General features: G+C 36.5%; 2 protein-coding genes across 2 annotated transcripts in view; one reads left to right on the top strand and one right to left on the bottom strand.

Annotated features, from left to right (window-relative positions):
- Window positions 1–18,935, top strand: part of TIMP4 (TIMP metallopeptidase inhibitor 4) — a 29,235-nt gene extending 10,300 nt beyond the window's left edge. The window contains exons 2-5 of the mRNA XM_005239318.3: window positions 8,320–8,417; window positions 14,176–14,290; window positions 14,870–14,994; window positions 15,167–18,935. Coding sequence (XP_005239375.1) covers window positions 8,320–8,417; window positions 14,176–14,290; window positions 14,870–14,994; window positions 15,167–15,364 — 536 coding nt within the window. The 3' untranslated portion in view covers window positions 15,365–18,935. The remainder of the gene's footprint in view (window positions 1–8,319; window positions 8,418–14,175; window positions 14,291–14,869; window positions 14,995–15,166) is intronic.
- The window catches only part of SYN2 (synapsin II), a 193,575-nt gene that overhangs the window by 72,089 nt on the left and 99,685 nt on the right, over window positions 1–21,801 (bottom strand). The window contains exon 5 of the mRNA XM_055805683.1: window positions 21,557–21,646. Within this exon, the coding sequence (XP_055661658.1) occupies window positions 21,557–21,646 (90 nt within the window). The remainder of the gene's footprint in view (window positions 1–21,556; window positions 21,647–21,801) is intronic.

Raw genomic sequence — 21,801 nt, forward strand, 5'->3', positions numbered from 1 at the left:
TAGCAGAACCTTTTTTTGGACTCAGAGCAGAGAAAAATGAAGAAAATTAGAAATGGGAACAGGATAAAAAGTAATGGCATCTTTATGAGATTATAGTTGGCAAATCTTTTAGCATGAACAGAGAAACTAGAATATTTGCTGTTAAGGGACTTGCTTTGAAAAGACCTTAAACGTTCCAGGTTAAGGGCAACTTATTAAGCCATAACATTATTCTCATGCTACTGGCACTTGATAGTATTACTCATTACTTTGTTGCATTAAAATGCAGCAGATATGACTGCTGCTCCAAGCGACATCTGTAACACATGCAAAGATTTCCACAACTGCTTACCATACCAATGGGTACACATCTTCTCTTACTAAGTGAATGGTACGTGAACACTCAAGTACCTACATACAGCACAGACACATCTACTGTATTTCACACCTCTCTTTTTCAGAGATTTCAAATAACTGAGATTAAATTACTGCTAATTCTTTTGGAAGCTAACATAGGCAAATCGAATACCAAAACGCAAATGTAAGAAAATAAAAATCTTCATTCTCCTAAAGATTGTTTCTAAATTTCTAAAATAATCTAAAATAATCTGCTTTAAAAAAATCAGAGTGTATGTAAAGCTACATATTAGGTAATTAATGACTGACTTTAAAACATTACTTTAATGTCAACCAATTTATAACTTTTGCCTTCTTTTGGACAAATTGCCTTCTTTTGGCAGCATGAGCAGTATCTGAAAGTGTAAACCAGTTACAGTGCTCCTTTTGTATTGCTAATACTTATTTCTTCCTTTCATATGTAATAGGAGAAATTATAATCTTTTCCATATACAGATACATGAATACATATTACATGAATATTGAAGCAAGTTAATCTGCTTTCTTCACTGGTGAAACTCAAAGCTTTACCATAAGCAAATGTGGCAAGTACGTCTGTTCTACAACTGGACAATTCAGCATATTTAGATAAAATACCCCAGAGCTGCCCAGGGAAAGCGGCAATGCTGCACAGATGGGACAGTTGCTCTAAAGGATGGAGTAGGACTTTTACAATCTTTCAAACCTTTTAAATATTTTGTAAGCAATGTAAGTCAGCGCCTAGTGCACACTATTGTATTTAGAATTCTATCCAAACTATCTATTCTATGTTATGTAATTTGTGCAGTATTGCTTCAAAGCTTTTTGAAGCTTTTTGATTTTTTATTTTTGGCTTATTGATTTTTGCCTGTTGTGACAAATTCCATGCAGATTCCTCTTATTTTTTGAGGTTAGGATTATTCTCCTTGCCTGATGACTTTTTTTTTTTTCTTCCTCTCTGCAAGAAAAGTTAAGCATATCAAATGTCTAGTTTCCAATCTAAAGCCTTTTTTTTCCTTCTTTTTCTGTCGTATGTCTGTACTCATGGAACTCTAGTATTCAAAACTGTGTTCTTGGGTTCCTCTGGCAAGCTTTAATAGCATTACTTGCCAACGTTACTCTTCAAGAAAACAAGAGTTTGTAAGATTGGACCATAATATACCTTACAGATACAGTAGAGTATCTATGGCATCTAGACACAAAGAACGTAAACAAAATAGTGTATCTATACTCTGCCTTGGGAGTTTATCTTGGACTTCTAGCATTATTTACCATAACTTGAGTTTAGGTGAATATGGTAGATGAGGCCAGTTCTGCTCAAAAACTGTTGGTTGGCTTTTCTGGTTGTTCACGTTTAATTTCTTGGCCAGTTACAGAGAGAGGTCTGACTTGAACTAGAGGAAATCTGACCTGTAATTGCGTATGCTGGCCAGACTACTCTGAACACAGAAATTCCACCTGGAGCAGCTCTTTGGTTGTAAGGAGGAATGAATTAAAGTCCCTTCTGTGATTTCAAGTTTCCTCTCCTCTCTTTACTTCTTTTGGATATATAAAATAGCATTGGATCTCACAAAAATGTTTGCAATGAGGCAAAATCCAGAAGAGCAAATCTCTTTCATCAATGTCTTTTGAGAAAAAAGACTTTATATATAGGCTTTTGATAAAAATATCTACACACCCCCAATCAACAGTGTCAAGATTTTTGGACAAGAATTTTTTAATTGAAACATCAACGTCCGAATAAACTCACGGTCTCTGTGGCTGGGGCTCCTGCAGCTGTCACCGTGGTATTTCCCCTACACCCGTATTTCGGGTGTGATCCTCCAGGAATTGGAGACCTTTAGGTAGCAAGTTTAAGCTACTGCACCCCAAAGAAGAAAGAAGTTTTGATAGATAGATAAAAAATTTAAGTAATCTTACAGTGGAAGGGTGAGCACAAAGAGCTGCATATTGTGTATATGAATCTTTTAACTTAGGTGAAAGGACATACTTTTATATATGAGTTCATTTGAATATAGGGGCCTTCAAAATTATGCACATACATATTATGTGTCCATAGTTCTGCTTTATTTCACACTGCGTACTCCAACTGATCTGTAACTTCAGAAAAACACTGGTTTTCTATTTTTGCAATTTTGGATGCTTTCTTCTATCGGTTCCCATAAATATTGGGGATGCCATCCTCACCCCCTCCACATAACAACACACTTTTATTTGGAACCCTCTCCTTCTGCCACTTATGCCTTGTCCCTACAATACTAATCGCATCTGGCAACAGCTTGATTGGAGTGTCAGACACTAAAGAGACAGGTAGAAATAAGTACTAAAAAATCACTCCTCATATTTCAGGTGATTAAATTAAAGGGCTAAACAGAGACAATAAAATACAAGGTGTGAGGGGGAAGCCACATGCATCATTAGCACAACTTTGTTCATAACTTTTTAGTAACTTACATCTTTCTTTTCCTGTCAAGATAGTTTTGTAAGTCTCATTTCAAGGTTTTTATAGCAAAGCTGATTCTGATTATAAACTTCTGTCATACGAAGTAAACTTTAATCATTTCTTGTGAGGAGGACTGCTTAAAAATGATTAAATTTCTATTCAGATAGCTATGCCATAGTCTGTAAATTTTGTCTAAAGTAAAGTGGAGGCTACAACTGAAACAGACTTTTCCTCAATAAGCCTATTTGAAGGATGTCGCTACTCCTAGTTCTGATCTCAAATCTAAAAAGTGATCTAATTACCTGGACATATCAGGATTCTCTGCTCTATTTTCTTAAGGAGGGGTAACCTATGCCAAGCAGCAAGAATATTCAGCAGAAAGGATGCAGAAAAGAAATAGGAGACTTTCATTTGCAGTTTAGGTAGCTGCCTATTTTTGACTCACTGTCAATGATGGAGGTGCTGTTTCTAAAATTTGCCAGTGGCTTGGAGGTGCAAAAAAAAAGAGACAACCCCCAGGGCAAGCCAGGAACAGAAATGGCTGGCACAGCCCAGAACTACGGCTTCCTCTGCATGTGTTCATGGACCTCAGGATCAATTGCAAGGCTAATGGACAGGATCTAGCTCTTATTTTCACGAAATATTTCACGAAAAGCAGCTAAGGCATCCTAGTCTAGACAACCTTGCCTTTGTATTCCCTTAACCTACCTATCGCTGAAGGGCTGAGGCTCATTAACTCTGGAGTTGGGGTGGGGTTTTTTGTTGTTGAAGTTTGCTTTAAGCTGCAACTCCTTAACCAAAAATATATTAATTTATGAATCTTAGGTATTACATAGTTTATCACCATTTACAATGAAAACTCCAGTGTAGCTAATATTTCAAACTGGATGCATCCATGGCGATAATAATCTCTTTTCATTCTAGAAGACAGTGAAATATTTTTCTTCTGACAAAAATCACATCCCAGAAAGAAAAATACTAAACTAAATCCAACTTAAGTAAAAAAAAGAGTTTAACAGTAATCTTTATTTCTCATAGTACTGTAATCTTAACACACTTGACAACTTAGTTCAGGATGTAGCTTGAGTGTTTTTAGAGTGCAAACAGATGACAAAAGAGATTTTCAAAGCTCCAAGTGTCTGCCTCCCTATCTGTCCATCTTTAAAATTTATACTCCTCTTAGCAAGTTTTTTATATTTTTATTTATGTTTTAATCATTTTTAGGTTTATATATTGAAAATAAGAATGCACAAAAGCAATTACAATTTCTTATTCTTATGTCCAGCAATATCTTCAATATTTTCCTATGTAAGTATTTTTTATTGTATAATTGCCAATATTTAACAGATGCTGGGAAAAAAAAATCTCATTTATTAATCAGTTTTTACCTTCTCCCTTATCTCCTACTAGGATAATATAGTTAATTTGGAGAGTAAACTCCAATTTAGTTTCCTTTTTGAAGGAGTAATATACTTTTGTTGAGTAAAGTTGCCTTTCTTCAAACAGTAGTCCTGTGACCAACAGGTTAAGGATAAAGGCTAAATAGCAACATCTTGAAACTTGTCCAAGTACAATAATACTATATAAAATAGTAACATAAAGAACATATTCTTTAATAACGCTAACTTGTAACAATGAGAATAATTCTTCACTAAACAGTTTTCCTTTTGTTAATACCTTAGAAATAACTCACTCTAAAAAATGCTTTTAAGGAACATCGAAATTTCAGTGGACAGCGCAAGGATTTACTCTATTCCGATTCCATCCATTATCTATGACTCGGTAGGAGGCCTGCAGTATACTGCGCAGTTCATTGCGTTGCCTGTCATATTTCATTGTGTATGTCGCTGTAGTGATGTAAAATTAATCTAACAGCAGAGGATTTATTTTTTTTTTTAAGCCACTAGTATAAGTAGTACCTCATGATCATAAAAATCTCTAAAACATGAGGTGATGGCACAGTTTATTTAAAGGTAAATAATCAGTGTAGCTAATTTCACAGAGAAATCACCCAGGTTTGGAAAAGATGCAGTTAATGCCTAACTTTCTACCTGTATTGTATATATAACACTTTGGTATTGTATAAACCCCAACACTTTTCTCCGGACTGTATAAACACAGATATATCCGATATGATATTTAGTTCTGTCCTTTACCCCATTCAAAATTACTTTTTGTTGACGCAAAAACGGTTTGGAGATGTTTATTACTATTCGGGAAAGAAGGAATAAAAATATTCTTAGCGAATTTCTAACAGAGAATGTCTAATAGACAGGACTCTTTCCTAAACAGACCATCGTCCTCCTAGAGCTGTGATGAGCTATGGCGCCGGCAATCCCAGCAGGGAGGGGGCAGCTCGGCACTGGGGACTCTGCAATGGTGGGAGCCAGCAATGGCCAGTAGCATTCCTGGTCTGAGGGTCTGCCTGGCCCCTGCACGGCTTTCATCACACTAACATCCTCCCAGTTCAGTTACCTGAGACAGCCTCCAGCTACAAAGTGAGGATAAAAGTTTAGATTTTACAAAAGTACCGTGAATTACAAAATATGAGTTCCACAGAAGTGCTGCATCCTACTACTGAAATATCAGAGTGAACGTCTTTTGAAAAACAGTATATGTTTTTAATGCAGAACGAATTTGAGACAGACAATTACTGGCATTAGAATATGAGGGTTATGCATATGTATTTCATATATGCAAATTCCTCATACGGAACCAATAACCGTCTGACAGATAAAATGACATTATTACACTAAACAACCAGAGGTTCTCAGTCAAACCGAGGAGAAGCCAAGCCAGCCATGGTATACTTGAAACCATTCCTTGAAAAGAAGTGCAGACTAGGAGGAATCCTAAGTTATAACCACCCTCTGAACCACGAGTGAAGAGAGGGAGATGGTTAGGACCAGGAATGCTAAATCAGGAAGTGCTTGTGGTTAAAAACAGAAGCAACCACATGAATCAGAGGTTTTAGGAGACAGCTAGACGACGCTGATCGAAAAAAAAGAAATATTAAAGCACAGAAAAAAACCCAGCAGGATTGAAAGGCCCAAAAAGATCCGTGTGCATTTGAATCTGGTTTCAGAATAGAAAAGCAAAAGCCAAATAATGAAAGATTTAGACATCCTGTAACAATAAAACTTTTTTGTCATTAAAAAAAATAATTAAAAAATCAATCTCAATTTGGTCTTCCTTCGCCATCTGGAAGCTTTCTCTTAAACAAACAAATAAATGAAACACACACAACATAAAAATGGTTTTCATTTTCTTCTACATACCCAGAAAAAGATCTCTTAATGACAAACCCCAAAATATACTTTCAGTCCTGCATAACTCCATGGAAACTCTTTGAGCTATCGTCAATCATCTGTAATATTCCTCTCAGAGGCTAACAAGCAGAATTTAATAAAAATATGAACATGAGTAATGTTTGAACATTAAACACAAGAGGAAAAGTAGTTTTAATTAACCTACAAATGTTTGCATTGAGTAGGCAGGAAAAGATTGCCTGTATATAAACTATCTTACGGTATTAAGAAAACAACGGAGCTAGCTCCTAACGGTTGTCTCACCCCTTACCTTCCATATTGAATGGACACTTTAATGAGAAAACCTTTTTTTTAGGAAGTAATGATGCAAAGGAAAGCATCGCAAAACAAAGCAACATGATTATAATTTGACCTTTCCAGCAGTATAGTATGCAGAATCCACAACACTTTTTATCTGGAATTAGATCAAAGCACTTAAGAAGTACTGTTAATTTGTGGGAACATAACACATCTGCAGATGATTAAAGAGATGATGCCACTAACCATTTGAAATGAGGAATTTGCTGTTCATACTTTAAAAAAAATATTTTCTTCCAATCCAACCCATAAGACTAAAATGCTCCTTTAAAAGAGTTTAAATGGCTTGGGAGGAGGGAGTGTTGTGCCAGAAGATAGATGCCTGAAGCTTTGAAGCTGTAGGCACCAGCATCATGTTGATTATTACATCTAGTTTACTCTGCTAATAAGTGAGGAAATGAGAATTGCCCATCATTAGATGGGACTGACCTCTATTATGCTGTAATACAGTCTGGGTTTCTAATTTCTTTTCTTTTGATATGATGTTAGGAGGTCAATCTATCAAAGAAGTCTTTGTTGGGGAAAACCACAATTTTGATGCCAAAAGGTTTTCCTCTGCATCAGCTTTATGGTTTTTTCAGTGAACTGGAAGTATGAGGCCTTCACTGTAAGAGTGGTCAAACCCTGGGACAGGGGCTGAGGGAGGCTGCAGAACTCCCATCCTTGGAGATACTCAAAACTCAGCTGGTCACACACAGCCCTGAGCGTCCTGATTCAAGTTGAGTGAGAGGTTGGACTAGGTCTCCAGAGACTCCTTCTAACCTAACTTACTCTCTGAAACCTCATGCCTGTTTCACAGTTATTTTGGTAGAATGGTTCCTTTCAGCATGGAAAAAACAAAACAAAACAAAACAAAAAAAACCAAGATAAAGGAGAAGGTGCCTGAGAGTTGCCCTCCTGCTGAAGAATATTTTCTGGTCTCTTTCATACCTGCAGATGCCAATGTCCTCGCACAGATCCGTATCTGCCCAGTGAGAACTGGACTTGAAGTGGGGTTCAACTGCTGATTGCTCCAGCCTTCACCAGTATCTCTCCATGCAGATACAGATCGTTTGCTCTAACAAGTACTACATCTGCAGAGGAGCTGTAATAGCAGCCTCCCAGAACAAAAACAGGACTCTGAGTACCTTTGGGGGATAGAAGTCCCCCCAAAATATTTTGGCCATATACTATATTCTTAGAATCCTGTTATCCTCTGTGCCTAATAATTCTGTATATTTTAAACAGCATATACAAGAGGGATACTCAAACAAACAGATAGTAAAATAAGCCATTTCTTCTTTCATGAAATCTCCTACCTTCCTTGTTTGAAGAACAGGAATTTTTTTTTAAAAAAGTGTCAAAAGAGGGAGTAATTAATTTATACAGGTTAACACAATTAATGACATCTTATGAAAAATTCTAAAATCTATAATTTCAGAAAAGTGAATTAAAGACTATTCTCTTCTTGTCTTCTGATTTCATACATAAAATTGATGCTTTAATCTGGCACAATCTTTCAGAGTGTTAACTTCGAGTCTATTTAATTGATCAACAATTCTTCTGTCATCAGCCAAAGTGTCCCTTTCTTTTGCTCACTGATTATAATGATGACTGTTTTAAACAACTGTATGAGATTAAAGTCTTTCAAAGATTTTGATAGATAGTTTTTGCCAAAACCGAGTGGTAACTTAATTCAGGTTTCCAGATTCATGGAAAATCAGATTTATATCATAGGCAGCCCACTTAGTTTTATTTTCAGAAATCAATTCCATCTAGTGTTATAGTAACAAGCCTTAAAATCTAATTCTAGCTGAAGTGTAAAGACAATGCTAAATATTTATCAATATAATTTCTGCTACTGATTGTAAAATTAGGCATAGGCTTATCTGCATTTAAATCTTTTTTCTATTACAGTGATTCGAGCAAAAATATCCAGTGAAAAGGTGGTTCCTGCCAGTGATGATCCTCTTGATACCCACAAAATGATCCGGTATGAAATCAAACAAATAAAGGTATATGGCATCACTTAGCTATTTTGAAGTTCAATGCTGATAACCTATGTATATGACTACAATTTAGCCCTAAATGCTTTAAAAGCTGGAAAAGGCTCTAGCTGCCTCCACAGTTAGACCCAGGTGAACTACACAGAATAGATCAGAGTAGGAATAAAATATATAGGGGGGGTGGGAGGGGGATGGGAAGGGGAGGAAGAAAAGAAAGCTGTTCTGACATTCATGAGTTGTTAAATAACTATTTTGATGAAAATTTTTGTTATTCATGATTGATTTATGAAGACTTTCTGAAAACTTACTTCAATCTATGAATGGTCTTCAATACATTTGCTATTTCTAGTGGATACTTGATCACCTATGTTGTATTATGATATATCCACTCTCTGACTGGATGTTGCAAACGTTATAAACAGAGGAAAGCATTTCCAGCTGAAATAGCAAGGACCTTTGTTCATCAGTGAATAGGGTTATTTGCAAAAACAGGAGTCCTTCCTTGATATTCATATAAACAAAAATCCATTTGTATGAACATTGCTAGGAAAGCAAACACAAAATGGGAGCACCCAAAAGGACACTCATTCAGAATCTCACAGGACTTTTCCATCATTTGTTCAGCTCCAATAAGGAGATATATTCATTAATATACTTTAAGACGACATATCTTGATCTCATTAAAGTCACTGTCAAACTCAGTGATGTAAAAAAGCCCACGATCTACCTGGTTTTGGAATACACAAAAAATCGGTAGTCTGCTTCAATTAAGATATGTTTGTGTGCATCAGTGGGGTTTTTTGGTTGGTTGGTTGGCTGAAGTTTTCTAGGTGGTTTTATCTTATTTTTCATAGCATACTGTTTTGAATTACTTGTACTGATTTTTATTATTACATTTACTGGGAACACTTAAGGAGAACACTATTAACAGCTACATGCTTCCAAAAAAAATTCAGTCCTTCAAATTGTATTATCAGTAGATCACCTCACAGGAGTTTTACTAAGAAAAATCTACAGTAAACTAGAATATCCTAAAATATTCACAAGGATGGTTATCACACATGACTTCTGTTAAGGTTTTATAGCAATTTCAACAAGCCGTTCTTTTCACCTTGCTAAAACAAACCCACAAACTCTTTAACATCTGCTACTTTCTGTCTTCTGAAATGATTTATGGCATTTTCAAATGTTTCTTTACAGAAATAATTATATAAATACCAGAGCAATTCTCTTTCCTCCCATTAGCATTTTAATTTTCCGTTGCTGCTCTCAACACTTCAGTAACTTTATAGAAATGCAAATCATCTTATACTTCATCACAAAAATGAAGAATGAGAAGTCTAGTCTGTTTTATTGCTTTCAGTCTATAATCCTGTTCTTCAGTAACAGCACACTGAAATCTTTGAAATATTGGAACTCCTTTGGAGTTTCTCCTAAATTTTCGTAAGTGGAGGCCTATTCAAACCTCAGGCATCAGTAAGAGATCTTCATTTAATTCCACTAAGCTTCAGAAGGCAAGTCAGTTAGGACTAGACAAACCAGAGAGATTTATTTTCTAATAAAAGATGCTCTACATCATACATACAAGCTTAGATTAAAGACAAAGGGATCATAGCAGTCCCACCCTCCAAATTCATACTCCTGGCCAGAAGCGAGTTAAGAAGAGAGAGGAGCTGAGGCCTCCACCCTGGCACGCAGGCTGCTCGGCTGCCCTGGGACCCAGCTCCCTGCTCAAACCCGGCAGAAGGATTTTCGTTTAAAATCTCCGCAACGGAGAGCAGGTGAGCGAACAGGAGCTTCTGTAAACTGCAAATCTTTTCTGGGGCGGCTAGCGAACTCTGGGGCACTGAAACAAACCCATACAGGCCACTGTGCCCGCGCCTGGGAAACCATACAGGAACTGACGCAGTGACGTAACCTGACATATTAAAGCATACAGCTCAGAGGAGGCATACCGGTGAAAAATAAGCAGGACTGTGTATACTGAAAAGTTACTGAGAAACATTCACCTTTAAATTAACAGATGTTCTATAGGAATGTGTTATGGATAAAGTCTGCATCGTTACAAAAGTAAAAAGAAGAACTGTAAATAGTTCATGCCTGTAAACATTTGTAGGTGTAAAATAATCAATTAAAATAATATAAAATTGTATGCAGTTGGCCAGACTTGGCCACCCCCATGGAGCAGGATGATTTACAGACTAATATCACAGAAATAGCTTGCCAGAGATCTTCAAATTGAGCCTCACGGATTGGTGGCCTCATCTGTGTATCTCAGTTCCCTCAATAACTGAGCACTCGGTTTACCAGAGCAACAACGTGATAACACTATTTCTTACCTTCCCCCTCAGATGGATAGCATCTAAAAGAAGTTAAATCATCAGTGTATGTCAAACGGTAGAATATTCCCTTTTCACTATTGCAGTTTTTCTTGAGTGCTTGCGGACTGATTTCCCATGCCGTAAATGTGATGCCCTGCAGTCACGACAAACTGAACAGTCCTGTCACTGTCAGATGGCACCGATCACGAGTTTCTGGCTAACCCTCTGCACAAGCATCTACAGCACTGGAGGGATATGCTAAGAATTAGCTTCATGTAACACAGTAAGAATAGATTCTCTAATCATCTCTTTTGAGCTGTAGTATCTATCAATATACATATTGATGGATACTAAACTAAAACATTATTATCAACTTGGTATTAGTTTTGATGAATATTTTTAAAGCCACACTCACAGTCATTTAAAATTCATTAAATTAAAATTCATTTAAATTCATTACATTGACTTCCCTCAGCAATTCTTCTCCCCTTTTGGGAAAGAAACACAGAACCTATAGAGGTTACATTTTACTGCAACTGTAAATCCAACAAAATGCTGCTGTTTCTCTTTTATATTACTCTCTGGGCTGTTTGACATGTAACATTAGTGTGGCTGTTTATGCTACTTCTGTTACAAAAATTGTATTTCTGTTATTTTAAATCCAGTGCATTAGGCTTAGCATTAAAACATTTCTGTCCAAAAATACCGATATTAAATATGATTTTGCTATTAATTTTCAGAAATAAAAAAAAGAATAATAATGGGGTTTATTAATTTAATATATATGGGTTGGCATGTTAAGAAGCTATACAATTACTGTTCATTTCTCTTTTTTTGTAACGTTTACAGCATTATACTAAAGAGAGAAAAAAATACATTATTTACATACAATTGAAAATTTGTCTTCATAATATTCTTACTGACTTGGTCATCATACTTCCTCTGAGGAGCCAGCTAAATATCAAAACAGCGTCATTAGCTTTTGTGATGCTTTGTCCTGTATTGTCAGAGTACCGAAGTAAGGCCCAAGATATTACTGTCATACCTGAAGTCAACACATTTTACCAAACTGAACTAGCATAAGCAAAATTGCTAAGTATTTTCCACACGAGCTGCATGGATGGAAACCCACTGAAAGAATCAGAATCCTTTTACAAGAGGGTGGGTCCCCTCACAGTGGGAATACGAGGCGGTATTTAAGCTAAACACAACAGTATTTATGCTTTATAATAATGCATGCAGTTTTAAAGCTAGATATTAATTACTATATAAAGCTAATAAAATAAGCCTTGATATAGTTGAAAATGCTTGGATAATAGAGAAGGATGTAATTAGTATAACAGCAGCAAGCCTGAGATACTGCAAATCATATAGATAGTTTTAAAAGAAAAGTATGCTAACATCGTCAAGCAATAGCCGTGTACGGGTCTCAGTTACATACCTCAGAAGGACAGGGACAATTCAGACTTTAGTACACACCTCTCGGTTCTCCCAGTCCCTCATCCTACTCTCCTACCTCAGCAGAACCTCAAATGTAAATGGACCACACCAGAATGCAGCACTGAATCAAGCCAGCTCATCCCTTTACAGAGAAAGCTTATCCTTTTACACTTCCAGGAGATGGGAGAATACGACTGAGAAGATCAAATGTGATTTACTGAATTAAACAGAAGGTTATAAACTTAAGAAATGCTTTAACAAATAACTAGGTCAAAACCTGAGATAGGTCAGACTGCAGTTTAAACAAAACCCCAACCAAGCAACCAAAAAAACCCCAACAAAAGAAACATTAAACTCATTTATTAACTAGATCTCCATTGTAAGTTGGCATGGATGTTTATCTTTTTTTTTTAATACCTAAATCAATTTGTGTTGTCTGCATAATGCCTCTTAATTTAGATCAAGTGATGAGGTATTAGAAGAGAAGTTGCACCCTACTGTCCATCCCAGCCCAGGATTCTGAACAGAGAGAACACGGATCAGAGGATACCTGTGCAGCTCACAGTCAGTATGTACTAGGCACCCATGCCCGGTACTCATACCCTGAATAGGGCAGATTTAGGCATAGCAGAAGCAGGGGATTCAAGTTTCAAAGACAGCAGGAATCCCGAGGAAGGCCTGGGGCTCCTGCTGAGGTGGGGGGCTGGCGGTCAGGGAAGTCCCTGCCCCAGGCCGCTGCTTCCCTGCTCCGCCGTCTCCCCAAGAACTTCTATTTTGGGCCGACACACCACGCTGATTTAATAAAATTAGATGCATTTCATCATCATTATATAAATTTTCCTATTATTTTCACTGCTGCTTTGTACAGGATACCAGTTTGGTTTTTTATTTGGTTTGTTGTGTTTGGTTTTTTTCTACTAAGCATTTCAAATTCACACCTAATATTTTTGGATCAGAAGCCCAATTACAACAGCTTTGGCTTCTTCCATTCCATAAACAAAACCTCAGAAAAATCAACATATTACCGTGTATTTTCCGGTGCCCTGTACTATTTAAATCTCCTGAGAGAACTTGAGCAAGAGGAACACATTTTCCAGTGACGCCAGCTGCGACTGGGAGAGCCTGCCCCTGGGAGCTGGGAGCCTTGCGACCGCCCGTGGCTGCCAGCACACGGGATGAGGTCACCAAGCAGGGCCCCCAAGGCGCTGGGAATTCGTTATGTCACATTAGGCGATGACAGGCGTTCCGAGGCTGATTAGCATCTTACGGTTCCTTCTCACATTTGGACACAACTGAATTCAGTTTGATCTTTAAACAGCTTATTTAAGAATTATTTTCCTAGTTGGAAAAGCTAGTTAAGGAGTGGGCAATCTGAACGCTGCGCAGGCTTTGATCCTGAACCTATCCGTTTTGGTTTTATCCGATCCCATTTTCCAACCGTTATTTGAGAAGGATGCATCGGGCAAAACTCTGGATGTGGAAAAGGAGCTTGCTTTAATGACTGAATATAAGAACAATGCTCCGTTTCTTAGCATGTTTCATGTCCTTGAAGACATGCATCATTACAATGGTCAAGATAAAATCTTCCATATTAATATATCAAGAATTTTTTTCATCTTACAGTGCTGTAGCACCTTGTTTAAGATGAATGTGGTCTCTGCATTACTCCTTAAGTGGAAGATGCCAGTAGAATATAAATTGGAAAAGCTTTAAAGAGCCATTAAAAACACTGAAAAAGCACATTTAGAAACTTAAAAAAAAATATTAAAAATAATATAAAAAAACCACAAAACAAAAAAACAAAGATCTAATTTCCTTCTGAAAATAATAAGACACATTTCATTTAGTGCAGAGAAGGTGTCTAATTTTTGGTATTTTCTCTTATAAGTTCAGACTCTATAGATTTCATTAAAGAGCTGCACCATATACTTCTTTCAGCTGTTACTTGCAACAGTTTATTCATGTTTGTTTTTCACTGCTGACTTTCTGTTTCTGAACATTTTCAGATGTTTAAAGGCTTTGAAAAGCTCAAGGATGTTCAATATGTCTATACTCCTTTTGATTCGTCACTCTGTGGAGTGAAGCTAGAAGCTAACAACAAAAAGCAGTATCTTTTGACAGGTAAAATGTAGCAAAACTAATATACCTATGAAACCAAAAATAACAGCTTAGGTTGTCTTCACAAAAATATGCAAGCCTTTGTTAAAAAAGAATATATTTTTGTACTAAATAATACAAACACTACACAATGTAAATATTTTGTAAAGCTGTAATTATACTGTGATCTTATGTGTTTTCCATACTTCATCCAACAATCTTAAAGTTTTAAAGGAAGTCAAGGTCAGTAACTATGTAATTAGTAAATAGGAAGTATGCGATTATTTGTTTAAAAGCAACAGTACCGATTTTCCCAGGAATGTAAACATGCTTAATGAGACACCACATGCCTACATGTATGCAGATTTGGGGTTCTAATTACAGATTATCATCATCTTTTGAAAAATATCCTTCTTACATCTTTTACGTTTTTTTCAGCATGCAATCAGCAGAATAGTTCTCTCAGTTGTAATTACATTCATTGAAAAAAGGGTGAAATGTGACTAATTTGGTGCAGTTACTTAAAAACTTTAGGTATTCTTGCAATTCATCCCAGTATTTAGAAAACAGTTTTATTTGCATGCCCTATTTTTCATGCTGTAGGTCAAATTTCAAGTGATGGTAAAGTCCTCATCCATTTGTGCAACTACATTGAACCATGGGATGATTTATCCTTGTCTCAAAAGAAGAGTCTTAATCAGAGATATCAGATGGGCTGTGGCTGCAAAGTAAGTACAGAACGAAACTCTGTCTGATGGTGGAGCCCACCTTACAGGCACTAGCAGTTTTTACTGGTGGGAACTGTTCTCTTATACACCATATACTTCATAATATTTGAGAATAAATACCATTTTAAAGAAACCTGCAATGTACTGAATTAATATGCTATTTTACGTTTAGATTACTACCTGCTACATGGTGCCCTGTTCAATCACCATGCCAAATGAGTGCCTCTGGACAGACTGGCTGATCGAAAGAAAGCTATATGGGCACCAAGCCAAGCACTACGCCTGTATCAAGAGAAGCGATGGCACTTGCAGCTGGTACCGAGGTGGTCCTCCCCCAGAGAAAGAGTTTATTGATATCAGCGAACCTTAAAAAGATCACTTCCTAAAAAGCTTTGGAGTCTAATTCCATCAAACATTGCACGCTCACAGCTTTGAATTGCCATCGTCTAATGTATCTGTTGCTTAGAAACAAAAACAAATTGTCCTGTACAGCTGAAGTACGAGTCTGTGGAATTGGCACTCACGCCAGATGAGGAACAAATCTCCTGGAGGTAGCTGCTCTGTACAGTTATGCTTTGTACAGAGAGGCTCAAGCTGAGAGTGCTCCTCTGTGTCCTCTAAGGCATAACAAGTTTCCCTTTTACCCATATGAATGTATGAGAACAAAATAATTGCCAGAGTTTTGCCCCCTATTTCTGTTAACCTACAGATTAAGAGAGCCCCAGGTTTTATTCAAAAACCTTTCTGATGAACTACGGAATGTTTTATATAACTATTTTTTTCTGTATGAAAGTCTTCTGATACAAAAGAATTATTGTACAGTGTATATGTAAAGTATTATAACAATGTGCTATTAAAAGAAAAAAGATTAAAAATTCCCTGTATTTCCTTATCTGTTGAAACAAGTTGAACGCTTCTGTGATTAAAACAGTACGTGCTCCATATTTTGAGTGTTACATCACAGCTTTCTTTATCTACAGAGTTGTAACTTGCTTTGATAACCAAGTTAAAAAACAGCCTTGATAATCAAAATCCTCTTACCCAAGTCGATACTGCTATGGACTAGCTATACCTTGCTGAAAGAGAAGCCAGATGTTCTAATGCTTCAGCATTTTATGGAACCAACACAAATAATGACAGGCTAAAACTGCTTTTATTTACAGAAACCATGTCCATCATCACAGCAGCTGTAGTACTTGATAGTGCCTCTCTAAATATGTGATTAGGTCATTGTATTTCAGCACCGTTAAGAGCCTTGGCTTTAGAAACTCCTGTAAAATATATATGCAATATATATCGAATAACTTACACTGCAAGTGATTTCTAAAAAGCTCTCAAATATTTCACCATATTTTAGTTTAAATTTACATTAATGATTTTTCATTCATGAATACCAATCATAATCTGTCTTATTGAATTTTGTAACTCATAAACTTATACTAGAAAAGTTTTACCACATATTTTGCCTTTTAGTTTTTTAGTGTTCTGACTTTTATGAATCGATTACTGTAGTTAGTAACTAATCTCATACGTATTTAAGTTTACAAAAGTAACTCAATTCATAGTGGTAAAACTTAAGAAATTATTTCAGTAAATGCCAAAGTTTAGACAGTGGTCCAGCTGCTTGGGTTCTAGAAACTGAATGAGAACCATCGTGCAGGATATGAATCTGTAATAGCTGCCATTTCTGATATATTTTACTCTCCTATTTTCTTCATTGGGTTTCTTTCACTTCATTCTAATTTTGTCTAGAAATTACTCTCACATATTCCACATATGAGAATTTTTAACAAGAGGCAGAGATTTAGACAGTTCTGTTCTCGTCTGGTTAGATCAAGTCTATCTCAAGGTTTAACACAAACGCTTTACTCATTCCTGCTAACCATAGTGTGATGTTTCCAGCCTATGGGCTCATTAAGAATCAAAGCTGTTACTGCCTGTTGGTTCAAGGGTCCAGTGTCCCAAATAGCTCCTTCAGTCTGTTTCCAACAGAGTCCTTACAAAATCATTGGGACTCCAACTTACATAGAAGATACGTACATCTTTAAGTGTATGGGCATCTTCCATTTGATTCAATGAAGTTGTCATTTGGACACAAACCTCAGCGTGCCCCATGTACCTTGTCACCCCCTAAAGGATGTTGTATTGGATATATAATGCATACTTGAAAAAAACACCTGTATATGTGACTTTTGTGACATATTCTGCTCCTGTTTGTAATGTTTGTTTTGACAATTGCATGAATCCGTATTTAAAGGATAGTTTTGAAAACACTGTTATGAGAATAAGTATTCTTTTTTACTTTTTTTTTTTTTTTGTGGCTAAATGTATGCAATTCCAATGAAGTGCAAAGGGTGCAAGGCCAACAGGAACGCATGCCGTCATTCCTTTGAGGAGCATATGTTCCTCAATAGCCAATGTTTCGTTATTTACTTTAAAGCAGTGTTTCTCTTTTAAGTTACAATCCTAAATCAAAGCACCATATATTTGTGCTGCCAAATGTAAATCCTAGCTTGTTTTCTGTTTTGCTAAAGACAAACCAAAAACTACCTAACACTAATCTGGACCATGGACTTATTATGGCTACTTATATAAATGAAATAAAAAGGCTACATTTCTTCTAAAAAGGAGCTGATGTAGCAGCGACAATATTGACATTGCTATTTATTGTCAGTGTTGTGCATTTATATTACAAACTTACAGAAAGACTTAAAAAACAAACCTTATTTCCTCACGTCAAACCAAAACAATTCCTAGACAAGCCTGTAAGAGCTTAATAACCATACAAAGTCTGAATCCGGGACATGGCTAATTAATATTCAGTACATGTACAGTGTAGCATTTGTTTCCAAATCCATTTTGATGTCATGGTATCTTCTGAATAGCACTCCACAGCAAACAGATATTTTCTGATTTTTAACTCAACATAGTTCTGTTTCTACTTCAGTTTTACAGTAACTAGACCTTAAACTCAACTAACCCAACTCAGATTGCCTTCTTTATGTACCTTGTAAAAATAAATGTTCTCTTCGATATTTATGAACAAACTGTAATATGAATTGTACACCATAATTACTTGTAAAAACATTTTATATTTGACCTGCCATAAAATATAACACAATATAACATAAAATATAACACAAGGTGTTTCAAAACTAATGGCCATCCACTTTGATTTCTGTCTGAGCACTTAACTGGCCAAACTTTCTGCAAGGTATGAAGTTTTTTGTACAAATGTACAAAAGTACAAAGTACAAAGTGGGATTTTTTTCCCCTGCATATCAATAAATATGGCAAGAAAAGCTTTACAAAAAAAGCCTCGCAGAATGAGTTTTTATTTTCCCTGGGATTCAGAACTGATACAGATTATGAAAAGGATTAACTTCAACGCAGCATTCTGAATATGTTACTTTCCTATCAAGATTTTCGCTCTAGTGGCATTGATATATTATCAACAGCAGAATATTTTTACATTTTATTTTTACTTCTTGAAACTGTGTATGTGTTACATGAAAGGTTAGAGGAGAAGTATAGCCTGGTACAACATTTGATTTTAATCTGAAAATGACTCACATGACTTATGATAAGAGTAGGGAAAAGAATGAAGAAGGGAGACTGTACAGGTGAATGGTAGAAGAAACACCACCTTGAATATTACTGGCTTTTTCTCATGTTCCAGTTAAGTTTTAATTAAATTGTCCAACAATTATGTCAGAAAAGCCAGAGTTCTTTTCATGACAGAGAACGTAAGAGGTGGGAATGTAGTGAAACAAAGGGAACTAATTACTGAGGGAAAGGCTGTAGATATGACTCAACTAGCAATGAGGTTAAAAAGCCTTACAGTGTTTTGTATAATCAGTCTGAGATGAATGTTTCTTGTTTCAAAAAGTGTTTCATTAAAGCAGCTCCATTTTTACACAAAAGAATGGCATCTTTGTTTATTTACCTTGTATTGCTGTCTAAAGACTCAGTACAAATGATCACCCTAGTATGAAAGAAGTAAAAGAAACAGAAGCACAACTGCACCTCTGGCACGCTCAGCTGAAAACTCAGTTCACAGAGATTTGGAGTTTTCCCCTGCTCCCCCCCTCGCCCCAACTGGTTTGCACTGAGGGGAGGGAGAGCGCTCTAGGTTACAATTTGGAGAACAAGAAGGGAAGGAGTGAACGCAAGCGGAACTACAAAAAATTGTTTTAAACTGTAAACACCAAATTCTGTAAAAGTTAATGCAAATAAAGCCAGTTATTAATAATCAGTGTTTAAAAATCAACAAAATTTAAATAGCATGCTATGATTTCAATCTATCGACTAGAAGACTCCGATATCCAGATCATCTTACAGCCCATTCTAGAAATTTAAATAAAATGTTATATTGTGCCATGTTCCCCAACTATTTTTCAAGCCACAAATCTCCAAATATTTTCTTCAGATGAAAAAGACAAACAAATGAGGTTTATCACAATCAGTTATTACAGCACCTCTAAACCACATATGGCAATGCAGTACCAAAATGCATTCATTTTCTCTAGATTAACATCCATTACGTAGAAATATGTAAGAAAATCACTCAGCTGTGGAGAATAATATTCAAAAGTTTGAACAAAAGACAAAACATCAGTTCAGACATTAATGAGCAATGTAGAGGAACAAAGAGGGGAAGAAACCACTCAAATAGTTGTTACACACTTAAGCAAAATATGCCTTATAAACACATACACCCATTTTCATGTTTGTATTCTATTACTGAATTTGAGTTCAATCAGTTGCTCAAGACAGCAGGTTGCAATCAAACTGGTAGACCTTCTACAGGGTGTAACTGAAACTAAAAGCTAACACATTAATTCTTGTCCCAAAATTAGAGGATATTTTCTTTGTTTCTCTGTACTGCAATTTAGCAACGCACTAAAAGGCCTGCTTTTTCAATAAAATCACAGAATCCCTCAAGCTGGAAGGAGCCCATAAGGATCATTGATTCCAACTCCCTGCTCCTCGCAGGACACCTAAAACTAAACCATATGACTAAGAACATCGTCCAGATGCTCCTTGAACTCTGACAGGCTTGGTGCCATGATCACTTCCCTGGGGAGCCTGAATAATAGCTGATAAAATACTGAAGAAAGAACAACAAATTGCGTGCAGGAAATTATAAACCAGCTTTAATCTTGGACGTTCTCAGGAAAATAGAGAGATATAAAACTTATTACCATTTAAAAAAGCATCTTGCATAATGTGAGATGTGGATCTGCTTCTCCACCTGTTACGAATGAATCCCTGAGGCATAAAACACTCCCTTTACATAAAACAAAAAATAATAAGAAAAAAATTTTAAAGTTGTGTATTTTCCTGACAAACCCATCAACAGAAACCCCTCCCATTCTGAAAAGATTTGACTGTCTGGCACAACACTTAAATCTGCGGCTCCAGATCAGTACCATTCTCCTTTGGCTCTACAAAACTCCTGTGTAGCAAATTTACTAAAGAGATAATAGTGCTGAAAGCTCTTTTCAGAAGTGTCCTATGTGACAAGAGAAGTGGAAACATCTGTGAGTTAGTAGTCCAAAGAAACCAGGGAGAACTGGGAAAGCAGCACGAAGCGCCATCCTGGCACACTTGCAATATGTACAAAAATAGGGCAGAACTGCACCATGCTATGCTGTGTTTATTACTTAAAGATGAGATGGACGTGGGAGAAAGAAGACTTCAGAAGAAATCTTAGTCACTGAGGCTTATCTCAGATGTCACCTATGATAATGAAGTGCTAGCCAGAGTCTCAAGACAGACACACAGCAATTACAACTTGGGGGGGACCTTACATAAACAGCTAACTAACATTTGCATCACGACCTTGCAATGGTACTTGAATCACAGCTGTGTGACACATGCTGAATGGATTATACTCTAAAAATAATTGATGCTTCTCTGCTGTCTAGTCAATCAGCAAATAGCCACCCTCCAGTTTCAGTACTCAAAGTGTTTTCTCTAGAAAAATGCACTCAGGGAAGAATTTCTGCTTGGAAACCAGAAGAAAAGAAAGAAAAAGATGTCTGCAGCATAAGAGAGGTCGTAAGTAATGGTTGTAAGTGTTCTCGTTATGAAATGCATTTATGTCTGTAAAGGACTGGGAATCAATGGCAGCTCAGGTACATGAAGATCACAAGTCATAACCACTCTGATTTTAAAAGAGTTCAAAGTTCCACACTGACGACACAGAGCCTTCTGGATCATCAACAAAGATAACAAACACTTTGAACACATCATAAAGGACTAGGCTGAAATCAAACCATAAAAGTACTTCTAGTGCTTTAATAGTTGTTCAGTGTCTTTATATGTATTTAATCTCCTTAAGATCTGAAGTTGGTTAGCTGAAAAATTACTACCTTCATATCTGAAAACCTTGCAGTTAACCAGCACAATGCTTTTAAGTGGTGACCCTGTCTCATCCCTCTGAAAGCTTCCAAAATGGCTTTTAAAATCTACAGTAAATGGGGGAAATGAATTGTGTGTTTACAGTTCCTGTTGTACAGAGACAGCAAGAAAATTTAGTACTGGTGTTTGCACGTACCATTTCCTTGTGATTTGGATAGAACGTTTGCTCAATTAAAGGGAACTTCTCTGGACCCAGAGTTTTGTAGACAGACACCAGCTGGGCAAACTGCAAAATAAAGCCAAACAAAACAAAAGCTTAGGAAAGAAACCACATTCTACCAAAACAATCTCACACTGTCATTTTGCTTCTCCTTTTCTGAGTTTCATAAAGAGCAAATACACATACACATTATACACTTTCTCTCTCCTCCCCTCTCCCAT

Source organism: Falco peregrinus, chromosome 5, assembly GCF_023634155.1.
Source record: "Falco peregrinus isolate bFalPer1 chromosome 5, bFalPer1.pri, whole genome shotgun sequence".
Classification (NCBI taxonomy): Eukaryota; Metazoa; Chordata; class Aves; order Falconiformes; family Falconidae; genus Falco; species Falco peregrinus.